A 22,324-nucleotide genomic window follows, 5' to 3' on the forward strand; every position below is an offset into this window, starting at 1 on the left:
TATATACGGCGAAGAAGTCGAAATTTTTTGTATTTTGTGAAAGTTGTTATTATTGCAATATTAGGAACCATAGTTCCTGCTTATGTTTTTATGCTAATTGAAGGTATACAGTATATATCATTATTTTTTTTTAATGTACAGTTTCAATAACTTGCCCGACATGTTTTGGAATTACTCCGAAATTTTGATTAGTTATAAAAACGTCGTATATTTCACAGATCTATTATCTGTTAAATAAAATATTGCTAGCGTTTTCACAAATGCATAAATCATATGTAACTAAACCAAGTATTTTATGACCTTTTTATGATGCTGTATTCTCCCACTTCCCCAATTTCATGCGATGCGTGGTAAAAACTAGAATTAAACCAACTAAACGTTCATATAAATGTTGAATCTATCGTATTTACATAAATTGGGGATATGTTAATCGAAATCTTCAATGCCAATAATGAAGAGAAGAAGAATTTATGCTTGCCACAAAAAATATTTGAATTTGTGTAAGAAATCAAGGATGTTGCAGCTCCCTGTGTTGCCCCAAAGTTATCTAAATATTGATAGAATATTAATTATTCAAAATTTGATATTACATTGATCGTTAATTTTATTGTTTAACAAGAATGAAGGAACAGAACATTAAATGACGATATTTTGTTAGAAGAAAAGGATAAAACGTGAGTTAAAAATTTGGTCAATAAAGGCCTATTCGTGCCGCGAAAAATGAAAGAAAAATAAAAATATGATAGTAAACGCACCTAACCTAACCTAACTTAATCTAACCTAACCTAACCAGACCGAATCGATAGCATCGATGTATTTCCCGATCCCGCAAGAGAAATAAAAGCAATAGAAATAAATGAAAAGAAATTTTATTCCACAAAAATTTAGTCACTTTTCTCATCCTCTTTCATTGCAGGTTGATAATTCTTTACAGGATATAAAAATTTTATATGTACAATGATTGCATCAAATGGATCCACATTTTTTCGCCGGACTCGCCGTCTTTAAAGAAATTCACTTTTGATTGCCGCCCTCGATATCTTCTTCTCATGTACCTTCAGCTGGATTCAATATTTTGGGTGTTTCAGGGTCAACAAAGTACTCTACTTACCTGCGCACGAAATTACCGCGATTTCCGACCTTACAAAGTCGCGGGAATTTCAAAATTATCACCTGTAAAATTCCATTCTCGTTTTTCGAAATTTTCGAAAGAAAATATAGTATACGATAATTCATAAAATAATGTTAGTTACTATTGACTTAAGGTTTAATGCATAGACAATCTAATTTTGGATTAACATTATTCAAGTCTGAAAACATGCAATAATTCATGAAATTCATTCTTAACGCATGAAATATTCAGTATGTCGCTTCAAACATTATACTGAACATCGAAACTATCCAAAGCTTAAACGACACTATGAATTTTAATATATTGAGGAATAGGCTGCTTCAGCTGTAACCACTTTGATCATATTATACATATCAAATGGTTGAAATGTCATGCTCTTTTCTCTATCATGCAGCCTCATAGTCTTCACATATTTCTCGTCACCTCTTTGAACTTCGCTAAGCTCTGTTACGTTGATTGAGTCCGTCCTACGAGGACAGTATTGAGGTTTATATCCATCAGGTGTTATGGCGCGATCATATTATCTGCGAAAGCTACGAGGCTCGTGTCTTCCGACACTATAAGCTTGAGTAGTCCATCTTACATGATATTTAACAAGAAAAAAAATTGCACTGAATCTTGTAGGTATCCTCCAAAATGCGATTTTATCATACGGAGTTGAAATCGTTTTTTGGGTAACATTGCATTCATTATAGTCAAGCAAGCACTAGCCTCCGCTACTTCTACATGGCAGAGGGGATCCTTTCAACAATAAACGCGTTATATATATGTGACTACGTTTGGAATTCCATCTAAGCCACTGGGTTTTCTGTTCCGCACTAGGTCACAAGTTTATTTCTTCAATTAGCGAAATCATATTCTCTTTATACCAATTTATGTCAACAGTTGCATAGGGAGGCTTATCAACTGCTTATTTACTACTTTTTAGCCTAAACTAATGTGTAACGGGTCATTAAGAAGCTCTTATCGGCATTGCTCTTTTTTTTTCTCGTACACCACTTTCAAAATACTTATTAATTTTAGTTTATACATTTACATCATATTCCCAACTTGTCATCATATCTAACTATGGAAATTCAAGTACACTCCTATTGTAAAGCTGGGAGTGCCCTGGACTACTTCGGGGATCTGAACCTTCCATCAATATACTGGTTTGACATGTCTTCTTTCCGCTTCTGAACCATAGACACATCACAAGGTGGTTTTTCTAATTATATCTTCGAATTTCATATGTGGTACTGATCGGATGACCTTCGCGCACCATTAGAAACATGTAAGAAGTGCTCATTTTTCAGTCATTTGAACTGACCTCCAATTTGAAAATACCTTCCAGAAGATCTCATTATGATATTTGTATAAATATCCGATATCTGACAAAAGCAGTTTCTTCTGACGAAGTCCTTATATGAACTGAAAACCCCAATAGTTGATGAAATATTGAGCTGAAGTTACTCTATTCCTTATATTTTTTCCTCATAGATTGAATGTAATTTGAATAATTATAGAAATAAAGCAATAAGTTGGAAATTTTAAATGAAAATCTAAATATTTATCTAATGTATCAACTAGTGTATACTACGTGTTATGTTATGTTTTTTATTGAGACAGCTAATTGGTATTTATTGTTGAGTAAATGTAATTAAATGTTTAATAGAAGTTTTGGAAAATTTGAAAATAAAAAAAAGGCGCGTATTTCGGGAAAATGGGATATAAAAATCCTCAGAGATATTTATAGAACGTACAAAAAAAGTTCAGCCAAGGCCAATAAATATTAGTGCATTTAAATAGCGGTGAAATAACATAAAGATAAAAAAGTAAATCGAAATTTTGGTATAATCATAAATCAATGAATAACTTCGATCTCACATATTAATGTTGAGTGATAAACGACTACATTCCATCTATTTCCAACTATTTTCATGAAAAAAAAAATATCTGATCTATCTATCATACCGTGAAGATGTGATGCTAAAGTCCAAATAATATGGAGAAATCATATTAATAATAAGGATTGCTACTTAAGTTTTGAGATATGGAAACACTGATGTGAATATGTCAAATCTGACATTATCATCATAAAGTTTGACACTTTTAATCGTGTTTATCGTACTCAGAATGCCTTGTCAGTATTATTTGAGATTTTTTTTATACATTTAAAACATTCATCTCAGTTAAGAAATCGCGATTATTCTTGTGTGATGATTTTGTATAACTTGGATTAAACCAACAGCTGAGTGCCGATCAACCCGCTTAGACTTTTGTGGATGAAGCATTTCGAGACCCGGGTTTTTCGCTGGTTTCCCAATCCAATCGCTACAAGATGAATTGATGATGGATGAAATATGAAACATTACTGAAACTCACATACTTTCAATATTGCATGACCATTTGACTGTCAAAAGTTTGTATGCATTGGATTCCACTTGATTTGACAATCGCTCAAAAAAAATGCTTCAAAAGACAGGCGAAGAATCATGGATCTATGCATATGAATCCGAAACTAAACAATAAATTATGGGTTTTTCAAGACGAGAAAAATCCATTAACAGGCAAATCCAATAATAGTTGTTCGTACACGAGGTACTGTAAAGCAAATAGTCGCCTTTCTTTAGGAATAACTTAACATATCGCCCAGGTTCCATTAGACCAACGTAGAACGGTCAATTCTGAATGGTACAATAGCATTTGTTAGCCAAAAATGTTTGAAGGAATCAAGAAAATTAATCGCAGAAGACGAATCATTTTCCACCTCGACATCCGAGCTCTCACACATAAGTTCAAACAAAAACGTTTTTGATCAGTCAAAACATCTAATTGATGGATCATGCACCGTACATGTGACACCCGATAATTTCTTCTTATTTTTGTAGATCAAAAATAAAGAGCGAGGTCAACGTTTGTCTATACCTCAAGAAGCGATTGGTGCGTTCAAATCACATGATTTGGAGGTACCTCCTAGGCACGTAAAAGAATATTTTATTTAATTATTAGAATTTGTAAATTCTAATAAATTTAATATATATGAGATGTGGAAACCAAGGAAAAATTAATTTTTCTGATTGGAACAAAGTTCTAAGTTGATTTCATCCTTATTTTAATATTCATGATGAAGGTGATCTATAGATCAATATAAATAAGCAAATTGTCAGTCTTAATATCATATTTTGACTTTCTTTTGAAAGCTAATTTTGAAACAGATTGGACTTAAAATCAAGAACAGGAAAGCCATATTCAATTATAAACATTTGTTTTTATTTGTCTATCTCAAAACCCTCGTATAATGATAAATTGATTGACTTGAATGAAAATAATCTTCTGAAAATCTGGAGCTCCTTTTTATCCATTATATACCGTAGTTGAGGGATAAATTATTTAGTTTGGGAACGATACAGTTATATCATTGATATGAACATATCATTTAATCGAATTGAATAATTAAATGCTTGAATCTTGAAAATGTTGAGAATAATACTCACTCTTACATATGAATACAATAATATGAAATATAAGACGTTCCATTTGAGTTAATAGTTCAAGGGAAAAGGTCCTCAAATGCGAATTCCTGTGAGGTCCTGAATTTTTATCATGAGTAACCAAGTGTGAATTTCTTACAAATACCTTCCAGTTGAAGTGGAAAAGTATTAAACAGTGTTTCTTTCTTCAATTTCACTTTAAATATTTCCTCGATTACAAATAATCACAGATTTAAAGTGACTAGAGCTTAGGAGATGATACTTACAGCAAAATAAAACTAGATAAAACTGAAAAATTGTGATTTCAAAATATTCTCATGTTTGGAAACGTATCATATTATTCTTATATAATCACTGATTCCATAATCATTTTCAACTTCTTATGCAGTTTTTGATATTTTCTTCTCGGGTATTATTCTCTCACTTTTTTTTATTTAACCACAATGTTGTTTCTAGATGATATGCGGTTGTTTATACTCTAGTTGAATTATTTATTGTCCCATAAAATTTGTAAAATATTCAATCTTTATTGCAATTTAGAGCTCGTTTGAATATAGCAATGACTAGCAGTCATTGTCTTATTACAGCAGGAGCCCCACAACGAAGCGTACTGGGTGCTCTAATATACCTGGTAAATCACCTACGAATATAAACACCCTTATGAGCACATTCTCAGACGACAGAGCCATCCTAGCAAACCTCGAAGATCCAGAACCATCTAGATCAACTACAAGTTTGGCTGTGAAAATGAAAAATTAAGAAAATGACACCAGCTTTGCTCAAGTAAATTCAAATTAACTACCACCTAACAACTGCATGTAAATACCATAGTCATTAGCCACAAAACACCTAGTGGTACATAGAGACGAAGAGACACCTGGTGAAAATATACTGCAGGGTCAACGGAATATAATGGTTAATCGAAATGAAAACTAAGCTATCATTAAATAAATAAAATAATGAATATATATAATTGTATATAAAGAAATCATTAGACCGATATGGGTTCATGGAATAGAGCTGTGGGGTCGTGTAAGCAAATCCCATATATCTATAATCCAGAGAAACCCAGATATATATCACAGCTTACATTCAGGATGTTATTAAAGAATAAAGTAGAAAACGCCACAACAAACTGAAGAATCATATAAATGCAATACTTCATCCATTAACAGAAGCTCATAATACTTGAACTCAGAAGTGAATAACAACCACACCTGATATGAGGTTGAAGAGGACTTTTCACTGAAAAAGACCTCATCAGAACACTTAGATCTGGTTCTTATACCATACTCTAAAGAAGAATATGTAATTCGATTGCTAATAAATGGAAGATTTAAAATAAAATGCAAAAAAATACTAAATAACAATAGGTTTCTGAGAATAGGTATTCGCTCTATGTTTATTATATTCTTTTCTTCACTTTGCTTCGTGTGAGCACACAGCTTTGTGATTCGGGTTTCGAGGTATTATATACTTTTCAAACTCAAACCGCTTCGAATGGACAATAATTAATTGAAATGAGCACTATATTTTTATGTGAAATTGACTATTTTTCTACAAATACATGATTTTCTGGGCTTAAACTAAGCCTTTAAAATATGATACTAAATCTATTTTGAAGGAAAATCCAATTCATTCAACTGAAAAAGAATGTTATTTCTAAACTTGTGTTAATACATGCATGTAGTAAAAAATTAGCAATTATTCTTTCCTAAACAATAAATGTATATCAGAATTCATTTGTTTTCAAACCAAAACATCAATTTCTATTTGAACTTGCTTACGAAATATCGGTTCAATAAATGTTTTAATTACATAAACAACAATGTACGAGAAAAAATAGGAATAATTATATTAGTTACATTTTATGTGTAATTATTACAAACACAAAATATTACTCCTACTCAAAACAATAACAAGGATTCTATTGCGTTATAAAAGAATGCAACAAGTGATTATTTATAGTTATTAGGATAACATGAGTATCATAATGCAAATTTTCATACCCCATTATACACTAGTATGCATTGAGTTTGTTCCACTCCGTCAACAGCTGCTTAAAAAGTCTGCGATAAATGAAGACGAAAGTGGAACGCATATTTAACTTCATGAGAACGTTGAGTCTGACATAAACATTTCTTGTGGATTGGGGTGAAACTTACCACTTCAACCAGGATTTCCGTTAGTGGTGGATTTACATATTTGGGTGACACTCACAAATTGGCTTTTACGTCCTCTTTGTCTGTTTTGGATACTAATATTTTTCATTTTCCCATTGTGTAAAATAGCGTTACAATGAGGATTAAAGAAAATCAAATCTTAGTGACATATGTAAACAGTATTTTGATAAGATGTTTCTCGGAATCCATTGAAACGAATGTTTCAATGTAACTGTAACTTACACTTATGAATACAAGAGAAGCAAATATTTTTTCCAATCGCTGCAGTGCATACAGTTCATTTTAATGGACATATCTTAATATAGACAAACTGATTATCTAACCCTTTTCAACATAAATTTTCAAAACGAGAGCAGGGCAAGAAGGACAGGAATATACGACTACAGATAAATACAAGACTGTTTCAAAACAATAGATGAATTCTTGTTTCCTTAATTAATTTCAAGAGCAGCCGAAACGTAAATTTCAAATTCCCATTTCGATGACATATGTAGAAGGTTCTTCATTTGATTTTCTGTAACTCACGTTGGGCAAATTTGTCAATCGAAAATAAAAATGCTGAAAATATCGACTTTGATAACGTAATGAACGAGTTCGCTGATAGAAAGGCTAGAAAAGTTAGGTTTGAACAGCATCTGTGCCATAGAAATTTCGCTCAGGTGCCCTGGAATCTGCACTGTGTATAAAACAAGAACCCTGCACTTGTGACATTTGCAGTCCAGAATATCCTCCCCTGAGTCAATTGAATGTTTTAATGCGTTTTTGGTGACAATTCTATTGCAATACCAATTCCAGGATTGTATAAATTGAGTTGTTTTGTTTCCTTTGTTAAATGTTTGGCAAATCCTACCTACCGACGACGATCATGTGCCTTAGATGGAACCCATAACCTTCGATAGAAATTTCGAATACTAGTTTTTGTAAACTATTCTGGACACCTCATTTTTTATTGAACGAATGGCATGGAATGAATCTATGCACAGACGTCAATTATTTTGATCAATGTTTTTGTATTTTTCACGGCCACTTTCTATTAATAGAATGCATCGATCGAAAATAGCCGAGATTATGTACTTTTACACATTCCCCTTAATGTCTTTCTGTCAATAATTGTTGTTGAATACCTCCACTAAGAAAATAATATCATTAGTTTTTCATGTTCGATTTTCTATACACTGATAAGTCATGTCGTAAAAATGTCTGATAGAAGAGAAAAAAATATTTTTTCATTTTTCATTTCTCTCTAGAAGAAATATTGATAAAATCTTTCAATCGTAAATTTTACGTAAATTTTCTTAAAATTCGAACCTTTATCTAGGATTAATGAAACACTACCATCAAATATAATAATTGTGAACAAAATTAGGTACTTGCACGTCTTCTTTCTTTGGCTTTGTGGTCAGAAATCAATCAGCCTAATACTATTTCTATTCTAAAAGAAAAAACGGAGCATATAATTTATCGAATTCTGCTTAAGCGAACTTTCGGTAAAGACCATTCCGTTTGTGTTATAGCAACTTATCTAAAATCAACCTTATCCATTTTTAACGACTTTCTGGTCTAACAACCGTCACACATTGACGTTTAGTTTCTATCCCTTGTTTTTGATATTGTTCAGTAAGAATTTTGCGTGTGAAGAGTAAGTTTTTAGGAATTTAGGAACTATCGTACACTTGATCACGTCCTTTATTGAACTGTCTTCTAATCAGTGAATCAATCATAGATATTTGATCGTTAACCACGCAGATTTGCCGGTAAATTCCATTTGGTTTAAATTTCTTTGTATCAAGAAAACGAACCACCAATCAGATTTCATAAGCGGCGGTATTTTTTATTTAGGCTGATATTATAGAAAAGCACTACAAAAAACACGTCGACAGGAGCGATTTGAAAATGGCGTACATTTTTCTTGGAACTGCAATCGTAGCGCTGCCGCTGATATAAATTGAAAGGAATCTAGAATTGTTGATAAATCTCGTATTTAAGATAAATAAAATTATTTGTTTCTTAAAATTATATTTGCAAGAATCAAAGTACTTACAGAAGGAAAACATTTATAAATCAACTTTGTTAATTATAGGTAACGCAGAGGACATAGTGGAACGCGATTTAAGATATGACCGATACGAATTAGTTGGGAAGCTACGAAATCTTTCGATCACTATGCCGGAAAAGACGACGGTTGCAGAATGGGAAGGGGCGGCAGCGCGGTTAATTTTTGATTATGAAGATTGCATCATTGACGCATATAAAAAGTCAACTTTAATAATCACAAATAGAGGCAATAAGATATGGACTTTATGGAATTCTATAGTATATTGCGCTACTGTGTATACAACGCTAGGTAACATATTTTACATTCATGATAGTTTTGATTGTTGCTTTTTAATACAACTTATAACTACTTTTACGCTATGTTTGAATTAGCTAGCTTTTCATCATACATCAAAATAAATTAAAATAAATAGAGAGTAGCTCATATATTACAACGAAATGAAACTCAAATTGAGGAAAATTACATTTGAAACTGTATTATAGAAAAGAAATTCTTGCTCTGTAGTTTTTGAAGTTAGAATCGCAAACATGGACGCAATTGATGCTCAACTTATAATAGTTTAACCAAATTCAAATAACGTTATTCAAATTTGGTAATTGCCAGAAATTTAATGTCAACACCTTTGCTCAATATTTCAAATGATCTTTTTTTTTCCTTTGAGCGAATGCAAAATGCCAACAACGCGTTCATTGAGCTTTTTCATATAGACCGAGAAATCCTAAATTCAAATTTGTGAAGAAATAACCGTAGTTCTTCCCAGCTTGAGTAAATCTTGTGTAATTTTTACTGCAATCCTTTGAAAATAGATATTATATCTTCAGAAGCGAAGCACTAGTTTTTTGAATTATAATAAATTTGATGCAATGTGGTATCGTTATAAAAAAAGGTAGTGAAGTTGTCTATCTACCAACTACCAAATTGTTGCATACAGAGCGCCATTGACGAGCAGATTCGTTTTGAAGTTCTAATCGTACGGGCTTCAGTTCCAATTTAAGTTCATCTTACAATTATAATCAGATAATAATACCTAATCAGTCTCCTAATTAGTTTTGTTATAGCCAACCTGAAAACGCAAGTGGAGAAATTTTTTCCTGATTTTTAAGCCAACAAAACTTCTGATTCGAAGAAATGATTTTTTGAGTAATTTAGGAAAATTCAAAGCTAATTAGTCTCCTTACAAGTCTTGTTATACATAACTTTGATTGATTCTTATATTTATTTCTCCAAATTTTGACTAAATTTAGCCCTTTTCAGACTTTGAGCAAATGCTTAATGCCCAAAACGCATTATTGTATTTAGTTAGGTATTCAGACAGTTCCGATTTAATTTCACTGCTCTCTCTCAATAAATTTTCATTAATTTTTTCTTCATATACGCAAATGTTTGGCTAGTTTTGTCACTTTTCTTTTGTTAGCTGCTACACATTAGCTATTTTGTGCATTTTGTTCATAAGTTTTTAAAGGGTACAGATTATGATGATGTGTAGATAAGCACGGTTTTAGAATATCATGTTTTAGAATATCAAAAATACCTCGTTCCGTCAGTCAATGCTGCATATTTGCTTTTTGTTATTAAAAAATCAAGACTGATCAAGCTGAAGATTGGAAGAGAGGGCATTATCTATACGTAATAGGCATTGTTTCGAATTTTTCGAAATTTCCGATACGTTAAGTACGAATTCAAATGCGATTATACAATGTGAACCTATGAGGCCTCTTTCTCTAGACTTTGGAGTCTTAACATTTTTTTCTCCTTATTATAATGTTATAAGAAGCAAAAGAAAACTGAAATTGACAAAAATAGATAAGAGAGGAGTATTTAGGAAAAGAATAAGTTATATGATACTAGAATATCCAAGGAATTAGATTGGATAGATTTTTATAGAAGTAATATTATTATATATACTAATAAATACTAATAATCTGTATAATGGCAATAAACAAGGAAAAAAGTATGGAAAATAAAATAAAACAAACAGCAAATTAAAATAAAAAACGAAAAATCAAGTAAAGAAAATAGTGGGCACAATATTAGAAAAGGAGAATGGGAATAAACAAGATCATAACGAAAAATCAATGCAACAATAAAATAAAATAATAGAAAATAGACAAGAAAAAAGGAAATGGAAAAACAGCCCAGAAATATACATTATACTATTCTTGAGTACAATATCATGTGAGTACAAAAGAGAAAGAGGGAATAATCATTAAAGAAAAATAAAACAAAAATAGAGAAATAGTCTCTATTGGTATTGACATATTCTTAGAATCGATTCAGACAAAAGAAGAGGTAGACCATATTAATGAAAGAAAAAAACCTTAATCGAAATGAAAATATCAATAACAGACAGTACAAAATGGAAAGATTGAGTGCAAGAGGAACCATAGTTCTATCCCAACACCTGAAAAAGGATAAGGACAAAATGGGGAGCCGAAAAACATTTTTTCTATATTTCTGATAAAACCAAAAAATTTGGTAAAACTTCCATTGATATAAGATGTGATGGAGTCAGGTAGAATTTGCTACAGGGACCTAATTTCTTAAAAATGAAAATTCACAACTGAAGATGATTGCGAATACATAATTAATGTCGAATGATGCAAAAAATCTGTCCAAAGCGTACGACGAGTGCTTGAGTTGAATAGAATACTCGAGAAAGTAAAAACAGGTACTAGAAAATATTTCACAATAACTTACTGAACTTATTTTAATGACATGCAGCATAATATGTTCAGCACATCATTTAGATAAGTTTACAAAAAGTACAATTATTTCAAATCTTACACTTAAGTTAAGGAAGTATTATCAGGGATACTTTCATTATCAAGAAAAATGTATGTAAATACTGAGAATATGTTCAAAAAAATCAGAAAAAAAAGTAGAAGGTAGAAAAATTTTAAAGTTATCTTATAATTTCAAAATAACATTTTAATGCTATGAAAAAAAAATTGGAATAAATATACTAGATCCATCTATATGACGTTCAACGAATTTACATCTATTTGCTACTGTGCAACTAAGAATCTAAAAATAAGCTTTTACTTGACACAATTTTGCTGCTCCTGTTTCTATATTTAACTCAGTCAGTTTGTAAGTATGGATTCTGTGCCAGCGTCTCGTGTAATAAGTGAAGATAACGGATTAAATCGTGATGACGATCAAATTGGTATTGAAAGAATTAAAGTCCTTTTAACAGAAGAACAAGTGCATAGTGATACGGTTGCCAGACGCCGAAGGAAATTCACTAAAAAAAGAAGTACAAGTTTAACACGTAGAGAACCCACACCGGTAAGAAATTTGAATGATAAATATACATCAGACGAAGAATTAACCGAACAAAAACCGAAGTCTCCCGAAAGGCCGAGGAGACCTAGGAGAACAAAAAGCTCTGCTAGACGTAATTTAAGCGAAACCGATACACCTTCAATAGAAGAAAGCAGTAAAAGTAATAATGTTAGTAGAAATAACAGTTTTAGAAGTAAGCTCGAAACATTCAAAGCTGCAATACAAGAACCAAAAGATAAACCGATAAGGAAGAAAAGTTTGTCGGATATGGCACAAGATGAAATGGTAGCGATTTTTAATAAAACTAAAAAAAGTCTAACGAATGCTGCTTTGAAAGGTAGAGATAGATTTCGTAAAGATAAAGATGTTGTTAAAAGAAGTCGGTCGGCACCAAATAAAATCGTAGATAAGGAGATTTCTGTAATATTGGAACAAAATATAGCCGATGATACTGTGGAGGCAGTGAAAAATGGAAGTATTATTGAAGCAGAAAAACCAAGAAAATATTCTGACACTAGTCTTAATACAGTTATTCCAGACAATGAATTTACAAAACCTCTAATAAAAAATGCCAAAGTTTTGGAATCTCATTCTACCTCCGACTTAAAACAAAGGAAAAAAACAGCTTACTCTTCAAAAGTGGTAGAAATATTAGACCCGAAAACACAGAATGTAGTTTCTAGGAAAACAATTGTTAAGTTGCCCCAGATAAGACTAAGAGATGTTTTTAAAATTTTCAAATATTATTCCATTATAGACATTATCAAAGCTTTTAGACTGTATAAGGTTGAAATGCGGGTAGAATACGTGAGAATAAAGCTCTTATGGAACAAGTGTATGCTGGAGTTATTCCTAATTATGATGTTTTGTGGTACCGCTGGATTAATTTTCAAGTATACAGAAGGTAGATTTGAAAATTATTATAAATGTGGTGTCAAAAGAGTAAAAAGGGACTTCATAGATTTATTATGGATCAAGAGTCACAACTTAAGGGAAGATGATTGGAAATCATTATTTCGAAATAAACTGAGAACTTTTGAAGAAGAGCTGCATACAGCTCACGAGGCAGGTATGAAAACATACAGTGGGCAAAGATCGTGGAGTTTCTTGAATGGAGTAGTCTACGCCCTGACTATTGTTACTACTATTGGTAAGAGCATACATAGTTCTCAATTGGAGAAAATATTTGTTTCTATAAAATACATACAGAATTATTTTGTCTATTTAAATATACATTATATTATAGGATGTCTTCTTATTACAGTATCCTGATAAAGATTCGTTGAGTTATTTTTTTGGGTGGAATAAGGACCTTTCCATGTGGGGTTAAGTAAATTCTACAATCGATCTTGATATAGATAGAAAATATTTTCCTTTGAAGGCCAGGGATTTTGATGATTTTTAGGAAAATACTTCTTTCATGTAGTCTGTCTAATATGAGGATATAATTTTGAAAGTGAGGAAAATTACACAAAACAAAATGACTAGACGAACCAAATAGCTTTCAAACAGTAAAATAGGTTTTATTGTGCGAGGGTGGATACAGTCTTGCCTATTTTTCGGCCATCTGGCTGATAAACTAGTGCACCAAGTTTCAACAAACTTAATCCGTCTATTCACACTCCCAGCCAACTTCATTATGTATTAGCATGTGGCCGATTACTCTTTTACCAAGCGGAAAGGTGGGGTTTGAGAAAATATTTCATCTGATGGCCATAGAGGAATTATCAAGGTAAATTAGGTAATTTTCGAAGACTTCGTCGTATGCCGTCGCTAGCAATCGAAGTGCAGGATAGGGTTTTGAGGAAAGTTGACGTCTAGTAGTAATGCAGAGGATGAGAAGGATACCGTTGGCAAAAGTTATGCTTAAAAATTATTCAGACGGCTTGAAATCGAGGTTATATCAATATTGACAAAAAACTTGTTGCTGGGGCTGAGACAGCACTTATATGGGCAGCAGCTGAGAATCGACTGCTCCCAAGGTAAGAGCCTTTTGAGTCGATGGTTGGGTAGGACGCAGTAGGCGTGTGCTCCCCATTAGATTATGGTACAGATGTATAGTAAATCAAAGGAATGGTAGATTGTTAAAAACATGAGAATAAGCTTTGTTGATTAGTGCAGAGGAGAGGCACGTTTCAATTGATTAGTGATTAGTATACAAAAGTACTTAGATGTATACATTTTTGTATTTCGTTCCAAATCTTCCTCCTCTTTAAATTTTCATTTAAGCTAGACAAATTTCATCAATAAAATATCTCCAAGCGAAAATTTTCAGAGGATCCGACACAGTTGTTTCGCGAGTTTCGATATCCAATTTGTCATCAGTGTGTTCAGTATGACTATGACTATCATTTGTGTTTATAGGTTATGGCCACATATACCCATCAACTCCAACAGGTAGAGCCTTGACAATAGTGTACGCAATCGTTGGAATACCATTATTCCTCATAGCGCTAACGGACTTTGGAAAATTATTCACAAGAGGCATAAAATTTCTGTGGTCGTTCGTCCGAAGACTTTACTATACAGGAAGCTGCAAAAGAGTTAGGAAAAGTGCGACTGCATCGGTAAGTTGCTACATTTGCTAAAGTTTTGAAAACTACATCTAAGAATTTTGGTGCTATCTTATGCGCAATTGTGAGATCTCATTCCTCAATATCCAATCATTTACTTTTCAACCTTAAGCTAAATATAAGTTATTGTATGTATTTATTTTTCTTTGTAGGAAATCTTTCGAGGTGCCCAACTAATGTATGGTATAGCTACATTTCGTCGCTCAAGCGTCAATCCCGACGAAAGTGCCGTATATAATTATCCTTCGTTGCCTGTAACTAGCATTGGCAGTTTAGGAAACGAAGGTGCTTCACGTGATGAACTATCTGATGAAACTCCAACCACACCTGAATTATCTACTTTCGAAATAGACGATGAGTTTAATTTGCCAATATCTGTGGCTCTGTTCATTTTGGTTGCTTATATGTTCATAGGTGCACTTGTTTATTGCGCTTGGGAGAGATGGGAATTTTTTACTTCATTTTATTTTGTGTTCATATCGTTATCTACGATAGGTTTTGGTGATTTCATTCCTGAACATCCGATTGTATTAATACTTTCAATAGTTTATTTAGTATTTGGATTAGCTTTAATGTCAATGTGCATTAATGTCGTGCAAGCTAAACTGAGTAATACTTTCCAACAAGCTTCCATCAAATTGTCTAGTTCTATGGGATTCGAAGTTGCTGAAAGTGGACAATCCCTTGACTTCGATGCAGAATCTGAAATAGCTTCTGTGCACAAAAGCCTAGAGAATGGAAATACGGAGTATGTTGATAAAGCAATTACAAATAAAGAAAACAACAACGCCATTCATGAGAAGCAGGTTAAACTTGAAGAGGTGAAAGCAAGCTCATGGTAAGACTTTTCTTCATATTCTAGGAGATAAATGTGTTTATCAATAATTCCTTGGCTTAGTAAGCAAAAACAAGTTTTTCAGCAGAATTAATAATCAAAATATTGATATTGTTTCTTTTTCAAAGCCAGTAGTCGCGGAAGGTCATATCTGGATATTTTATTTCATTGGATTTGATTATCGATCCTGTCGACTTGTTAGTTGGTGCGTTGTCTTGTTAGCAGAGACTTTTTTCTTCGACATAATGAACCCTTTCCTCCTTGATTCTCTATAATAATGTGTAATAGATACAATTGGTTTTTTCTTTTCTAAATACTAGATGACCAATATTCCGTTAATACCCCAAGATACAGAGGCCATTAAATGTTATTTTGGACTTCTTGGTTAATGAGTATCGTTGATATTTGTACGATTAACATTTGATGCTGGTAGATTTTCTTGCGGAAGACTCACCATAATACTGAACCGTTTGGTACAACGATATTTATATGTTTCCGCACGTAAATACAGCTTTTTCTTCCTCATTCCAACGTTTGACAGCTGTTGTTCGAAAAATGATGATGTAATCATGTAATGTAATAATAGGGGAACTTATTGATCGATGTCGTGTAGTACAAGTGAAATTAAACAATGATATTGTACCGATTTGGATCAATAATTTATAATTTAAAATAAATTCGGAAAATCGATTATTTTTCCAATAAAATATCTCGAGATAGGTTTTTGGACATCATCCAATGTAGCGGTCTCAATAAATGGTAATCCGAGGTCTCGATAACGGGCGAGTAAGAGGCACTACTTCTCACTAATATTAATTCTTTTCTTCTAGGCTGTCTTGCATAGTATGGTCTTGTATTATCATGTTACAGAATCACTTCTTTTCTGTTGACAATTGTCTGATACTTTTCGATTTCGATTTCGATCTGGGATTATCTGTATGGTGCCATTTTGTGCAAAACGTTGCATGTGATTGATCAGTTGGCTCTATCGGAGAGATTATGAAGGACCCATACATCTAACTTCTAACATGTTGGCCCTCCTGATCGGCAGGAGATAGAGAGATCAAAATTACCGGACTTGAACATATTTGGAATTATCAAAACTTTGATGTACTTGGAAAACGTTGAAAAATAAAAAATCACACAATGTCAGCAATGTTCCTCTGATATTTGGCTAGCCATTTCATCATCATTGTACAAGAAGTCTTATACTTAATTACTTCGAAGTGAACAAGTCATAATGTCTTTGACACGACTTCGACGTACATAATGAGCTGACATATAATAACCTATTTTGTGACTTAATTGTGATATAATTTTTAGATTAGTTAATCAATTTTTTAACAGCTTCTAATAGATTGGAAGATAAGTAAAGTCGGGTATATGAATAACACATTTCATTAGAAAACCTCGTAGATTATGATTCTGGATGTCGTCAAGCTTGTTAGTGCGAAAATTTTGTATACCTCACCCCATCAAATATCTATTACATCAAGAAAAGGAATACTTTCAGCTACCTAAATCACTGTTTTAATAACAATAATCCATGGTTCTTAATTATTTAAAATAAAAGCTGCTTATAATCAATCATTTATTAACATACGTAACAAAAGTATGTAGAAAATTTGATGAATCTCGACAATTAATACTTTATATTTTTTTGCAGATTGTTTGAATGAAGAAATAGAAATGTGATATTTCCTCAAGTACCGTGATTACAATTTGTTCAAATGTAAATAGAAATGTCTGTTCTCAATATATAATGTTAAAAAATTATAATAGTCTGGAAATGGAGTATCAATTTGTTTCGTACAAAGCTCAGTTTGTTTAAAGTGTATATTTGTTTTTATTTTTTGTTCTGTGATATCTATGGAATTAGCTTTTACTTGGGTTGAGTTCGATGGAAACCAATAAAACTTGTGTATACCGATAATTTACTCTCAGTTGCTTTGTATTTACAGTAGATTGAAATTTATGTAGTGAAATGAACTGAGGTGTCAATTAATTGAGAATCAAACCTTATTTTGGCTAAAATTTGTATGTTAAGCTTTGACTAACGAACAATCTTCACTTCATCTGCCAGTTGGATTTTTATCGATCTGATCAAATTTCATTTGATGAAGTTTCCATTTCAATTTTGATCTTTGAGACAAATACAAAATTGAGAACCGTTTCTAGTAAATTTGTTATTGTTGTTTGAGAAAAAACGAATCTTAGTGATATTTTTGTGAGTAGGTAAATATTGCTATTGTATAAAATATTTGGTTATTATATGGTAGGTTTGTACATAAAATTTGATATTAAAATATCTACACTTATTTTTGTATTTCATTCAATTCAGATTCAAACACTTTTCAAAATAATTTAACAAAACATATTCACGTCTTAATAGATAATAGATAATTTTTACCAGATACTCTATCACACACTAGATGATTGTACCTAAAAGGATTTTTGGTATCTCGCAAGAAAAGGATATGAAAAAAATTGACACAAAAAAAACGCCGCAAATTTCTTTATCCAGCACTGTTATATTCTTTCTATTCTTTTTGTAATAGGAAAAAAAAAGGATTTTCTTCCACCAAAGTAGAGTATTCAAGGTTTTTAGAACTTATTTTGAAAGAAGTCAAGATTATTTAAGTAATAAATTGGAGACTTTTGTTTTTATTCCTACCTTCAAGGTTCAATTGTAGCCATTACGAATAACTATTATTTTATGACGAAAAGGACACTAGTAGGGGTAGGACACAGAAGTAAGTGAGAGAGTGGGTGATAAGATAGATATCATCAATTTCAATATCAATCCATGAAGATATTTCAAAACTATAATTCTTTCGCTTTCGATATTCCAACAGTATGACTATCGATATTGGGGAAAATATGGCTGCAAACCTCTCCTCAAATGAATTTCATTTTACTTCTACGACTCCATCAAACGCGTATTCCATGTCTTCTATTTGATTGAATTCCCAACAAAATGAATGAAGTAAATTCGGATAGATGCGGATGATTTTGTCCTCATTTAGATGTTGTAAATCGGAAAAACAGTGAATTAATTTATGACGACCTTCATTATTGTTTACTATTTCAAAGTTCACTATTGAAACTCCCGTAGTTTTTTCGATGAAACTTTCTCCAAAAATTGTTGCAGTAGATCTTTCTAGATTTGTAACAACTTTCTTTCTATAGTTTCTAAATATATTGATGGAATTATCAAGACTTGATGGATTTCATTTTACTTTTACGACCCTCTCCAACGCGTCTTTCATGTCTTCTAAGCAAAATGAATGAAGTAAATTCTGATAGAAAGATGCGGAAGACTTTGTCCTCATTTAGATGTTGTAATTTGGAGAAACAGTGTACAGTCAATTAATTTATGGCGATCTTCATTATTGATTACTATTTCAAAGTTCACAGTTCACTATTGTAGCTCTCTTAGTTTTTTTCAATGAAACTTTTTCAAAAAATTGTTTCACTAAATCTTTGTAACAACTATCTTTCTATAGTTTCTAAATGGGTTCATGGAATTATCAAGATGTATGCTTCAAATAATTAGAGTGGGCACGCTGTTTGGCTCACTTGTTTGGAAAAATTAAAAACTTTTAACGCGAATGAATGCAAAATAGTTGAAAGTGGAAGTTGATCATGGACTATTTCTTGCTATTTTCTTATTATTGTGGAAATTCTTTGAAACGTGTTATGATTAAGTAATTCCGTTATAAGGAATACAGTAAATACATTCCATCCTGATAAAATATAAAATATTTCGCTGATATCAAGTATAATTCAATAAATAATGGAAATGCCCAAATATCCTCCAATATTTTGTGATAACTCTTCTTTCGATGACATGTAAAAGTGTTAAATTGGCATTTCATATTTTAATATAAGTTTGTTCTTCAGTTAAAACCGAAAACAGTATAAAAAAAAACATATTACGATATATGTCTATCTATCTATCTCGTACCGTTCTAAATCACTTCCTGGAGTTATAACCCGAATAACTATTTGCTAATATGGTTGTGGACTGTTTGAAGTAGTACTTCTATCTTCTATTTTCCAGAAATGCGATGTTTCATTCGAAGAAACCTATTTTCCTTCTACACATTCTAACAAACAAATTTGACTTAAGAGATTATTGATTTCCCGCAAGATAGATATGAACTATAATTTTTTTAAAGCTCATTTTCCAATGGAATGAATTCGATTTGTAAGACCAAATTAATCAACTGTGTTAAATCCAAGCTCGTTCAACTGACGAATTCATGATTTGATATTTTCTTATTGTGGTTAAAAATGAAACTATTACTAAGCTTACTAAAGTGAAAATCCTAGTTTTTATATTAACTTATCAAAAATTATGGATACTAACAATTTTTCATTGTGTACAAGTATCGCCATCTAGGCAAACAAACCTGACTAAGAAGTGTTTCGCATAAGAACTGAATAGTAGATTAAATAAAATATTAGTATAACTTATTTCAAAATGAAATAAAGTTATGTTGCAGAGACATTTATGGAAAACTACGATAATTAACAGTACATTTACTTTATATATCAATGAAATTTTATGCAATATATCCTGACATCTACTTCCTAATACGCAAACTAATGTGTAATAGGCAATTTATCGAGTGGAGCTTTGTAGGAACCACACCTCGCAGCTTGACTAAATAATAAATAAAACAACATACGACAGACTGCACTACTTGAATGGATATGAATATAAAAGATTAAAAAATTTTCTAGTTTGGTAAGTGTTTAACTATGTTCTTTTGAATGAAAATACAAATAAGAATCGCTGTGCACTATACAAAAAAAAATGTACGATTGTATAGATCATCATAATAATTTCTGGAAAATTTTAATCATAAATTACAATAATAATACCCTCAATCAAAACCCCCTTCCACTTAATAACGGTTAGCTCTTAGTTTGATATTTATTAAGTCGGTTTTTTAAGTATATCTGAAAAAGCCAATACTCGCAAATTTTAACCTTGACAAGTTAAGTTGATAAATACGAATAATTTTTCTAGAAAAATATCTCGCTGGTTTCGAATTTCCTGCAAGCTTTATTGAAAACATTATAGCAATTTTTTTATTAGAGATTTCGACTGTTTTGATTGTGGTGATTTTTAGGATTGTTAGTGTACAGCACTCGTTCACTGTGTGTGCATCGATCATAGATTTGATCTTAAAGATAGAGAAAGCGACATGTAAATGGAATTGTAGTATTAGAAGGAAGAGAAAGAGCATCGGTATACCCTCCACCGTTATCCGAATCAAAACTGGTTATTCTCATCCTCTGCCGTTCTCGCCATTCGAAACTTCGACGTCATGGTTATCCAATAAGAATAGACAGAGGCAAAGAGTGGCATACCGATCTTCTTTCTCTATTCATAATCAGTTTGGTTCCTTTTAGACAAGCTCCATACCTCACTCTCTATCTTTAATATCCACTTAATATGAGTATAATGAAAACTAGATAAAAATGACTAAACGAACCAAACAGCTTCCAGGGTATATTCACTAGTTGGTCTGTGTAAAGGCGATACAGCTACGGAAATTACGAAAAACTTAAAACACCGACGACAATTCTTCTAGACTCCCTGTACAAAAATAAAACTTAATATGATCAAGTGTTACTTCTGAAGTATATACATTATATGCTGTTTTTTGCCTAAAACATATCAATCAGATTATAGCAAAAAACCCGTACTTTGTTGACATCTCATGTTGACGGATAGTGGAAAAACTTGTCTCCAGCGAGATTAGCAAATAAATCAAGGAGAATAGGGAATTGTGGAAAAGCGGCATCTTATCACGTTCATGTTAGTCTAGACAATATTAATTTATTCAACTCAAACGAGGTAACTAAAATGATTAATTAATCACCGAGTATTTCTCACATTCAAAAAATTAATTAATAAACACAAAAGATTCGTGAAGAAAAATCATTTTTATTATTGAGTTCATAGGAAACATCCAATCATTACTTACTGATGTTTATTTCAAGATAAACATTCTGATAATGAAGCATGTATGTATGTATGAATTTGGGGTCTTTGGGGTCTATATGAGTATACATTGCGACCCAAAGGTTCTATTATGTTCGTTTTTCTTTCTGCGATACTGAACCCAGTGTTAACAGCTGATCCTAAAGTCTAAAATATGGGATGGTTTTAATTGCCAGAGATCTTCGTCCCATATTTCAAGCGCTTCCAGGAGTTCTGGAGTTCCTAAGTGTTTCACATGTTAAAACATCTTTGATATTCCTTGGAATTTTAATAATTTGGTTTCCCTCCCTCGAAGATGAAATCAACCCCATTCCTAGCTAATACTGCAGCGAATATTGAATTGAATTTCAAAGCTTTATAATAAAAGACGGTCTAAAACAGTGAATTAAAGAATTGAAGTAACGAAAATAAAAATGAGATATTGAAATCAGCAGAAATGTTGGAATGCGTTTTTGCAGAAAACTTCTTGATATATGTTCAAATACCGAAAGAGATTTAATAAATAAAACCAAGATATGAGAGAGAATACTACAAAAGGGAAATCTGAAGATTAATGTGGAGAAGTTGGAAGAGAAGGAATAGATGATGCAAAATTTGAATGAAATAATCTCTAGTGCATCCAAACTGATTATATATTATATTCATGACGGTATATAAAACAGTATATCGGCCAATATTAACAAATAGGAGTGAAACCATAAAAAAAGTAATAGAGATGAAGTACTTAAGAAGAATAAAAGGAATGACAAGAGGAGACAGAATTAGAAA

General features: G+C 31.9%; 1 protein-coding gene across 2 annotated transcripts in view; it reads left to right on the forward strand.

Annotated features, from left to right (window-relative positions):
- Window positions 1-17,855, forward strand: part of LOC130444051 (TWiK family of potassium channels protein 18) — a 36,358-nt gene extending 18,503 nt beyond the window's left edge. Inside the window, exons 3-6 of one of the 2 annotated variants that reach the window (XM_056779021.1) lie at window positions 8,869-9,132; window positions 14,494-14,696; window positions 14,855-15,540; window positions 17,204-17,855. In XM_056779021.1, coding sequence (XP_056634999.1) covers window positions 8,869-9,132; window positions 14,494-14,696; window positions 14,855-15,540; window position 17,204 — 1,154 coding nt within the window. In that variant the 3' untranslated portion in view covers window positions 17,205-17,855. Of the gene's footprint in view, window positions 1-8,868; window positions 9,133-11,931; window positions 13,280-14,493; window positions 14,697-14,854; window positions 15,541-17,203 lie in introns of those variants that run through there. The other variant, XM_056779020.1, reaches the window with a different exon arrangement.
- Window positions 17,856-22,324: the final 4,469 nt, after the last annotated feature.

The sequence above is a fragment of the Diorhabda sublineata genome, chromosome 5 (genome assembly GCF_026230105.1).
Source record: "Diorhabda sublineata isolate icDioSubl1.1 chromosome 5, icDioSubl1.1, whole genome shotgun sequence".
Classification (NCBI taxonomy): Eukaryota; Metazoa; Arthropoda; class Insecta; order Coleoptera; family Chrysomelidae; genus Diorhabda; species Diorhabda sublineata.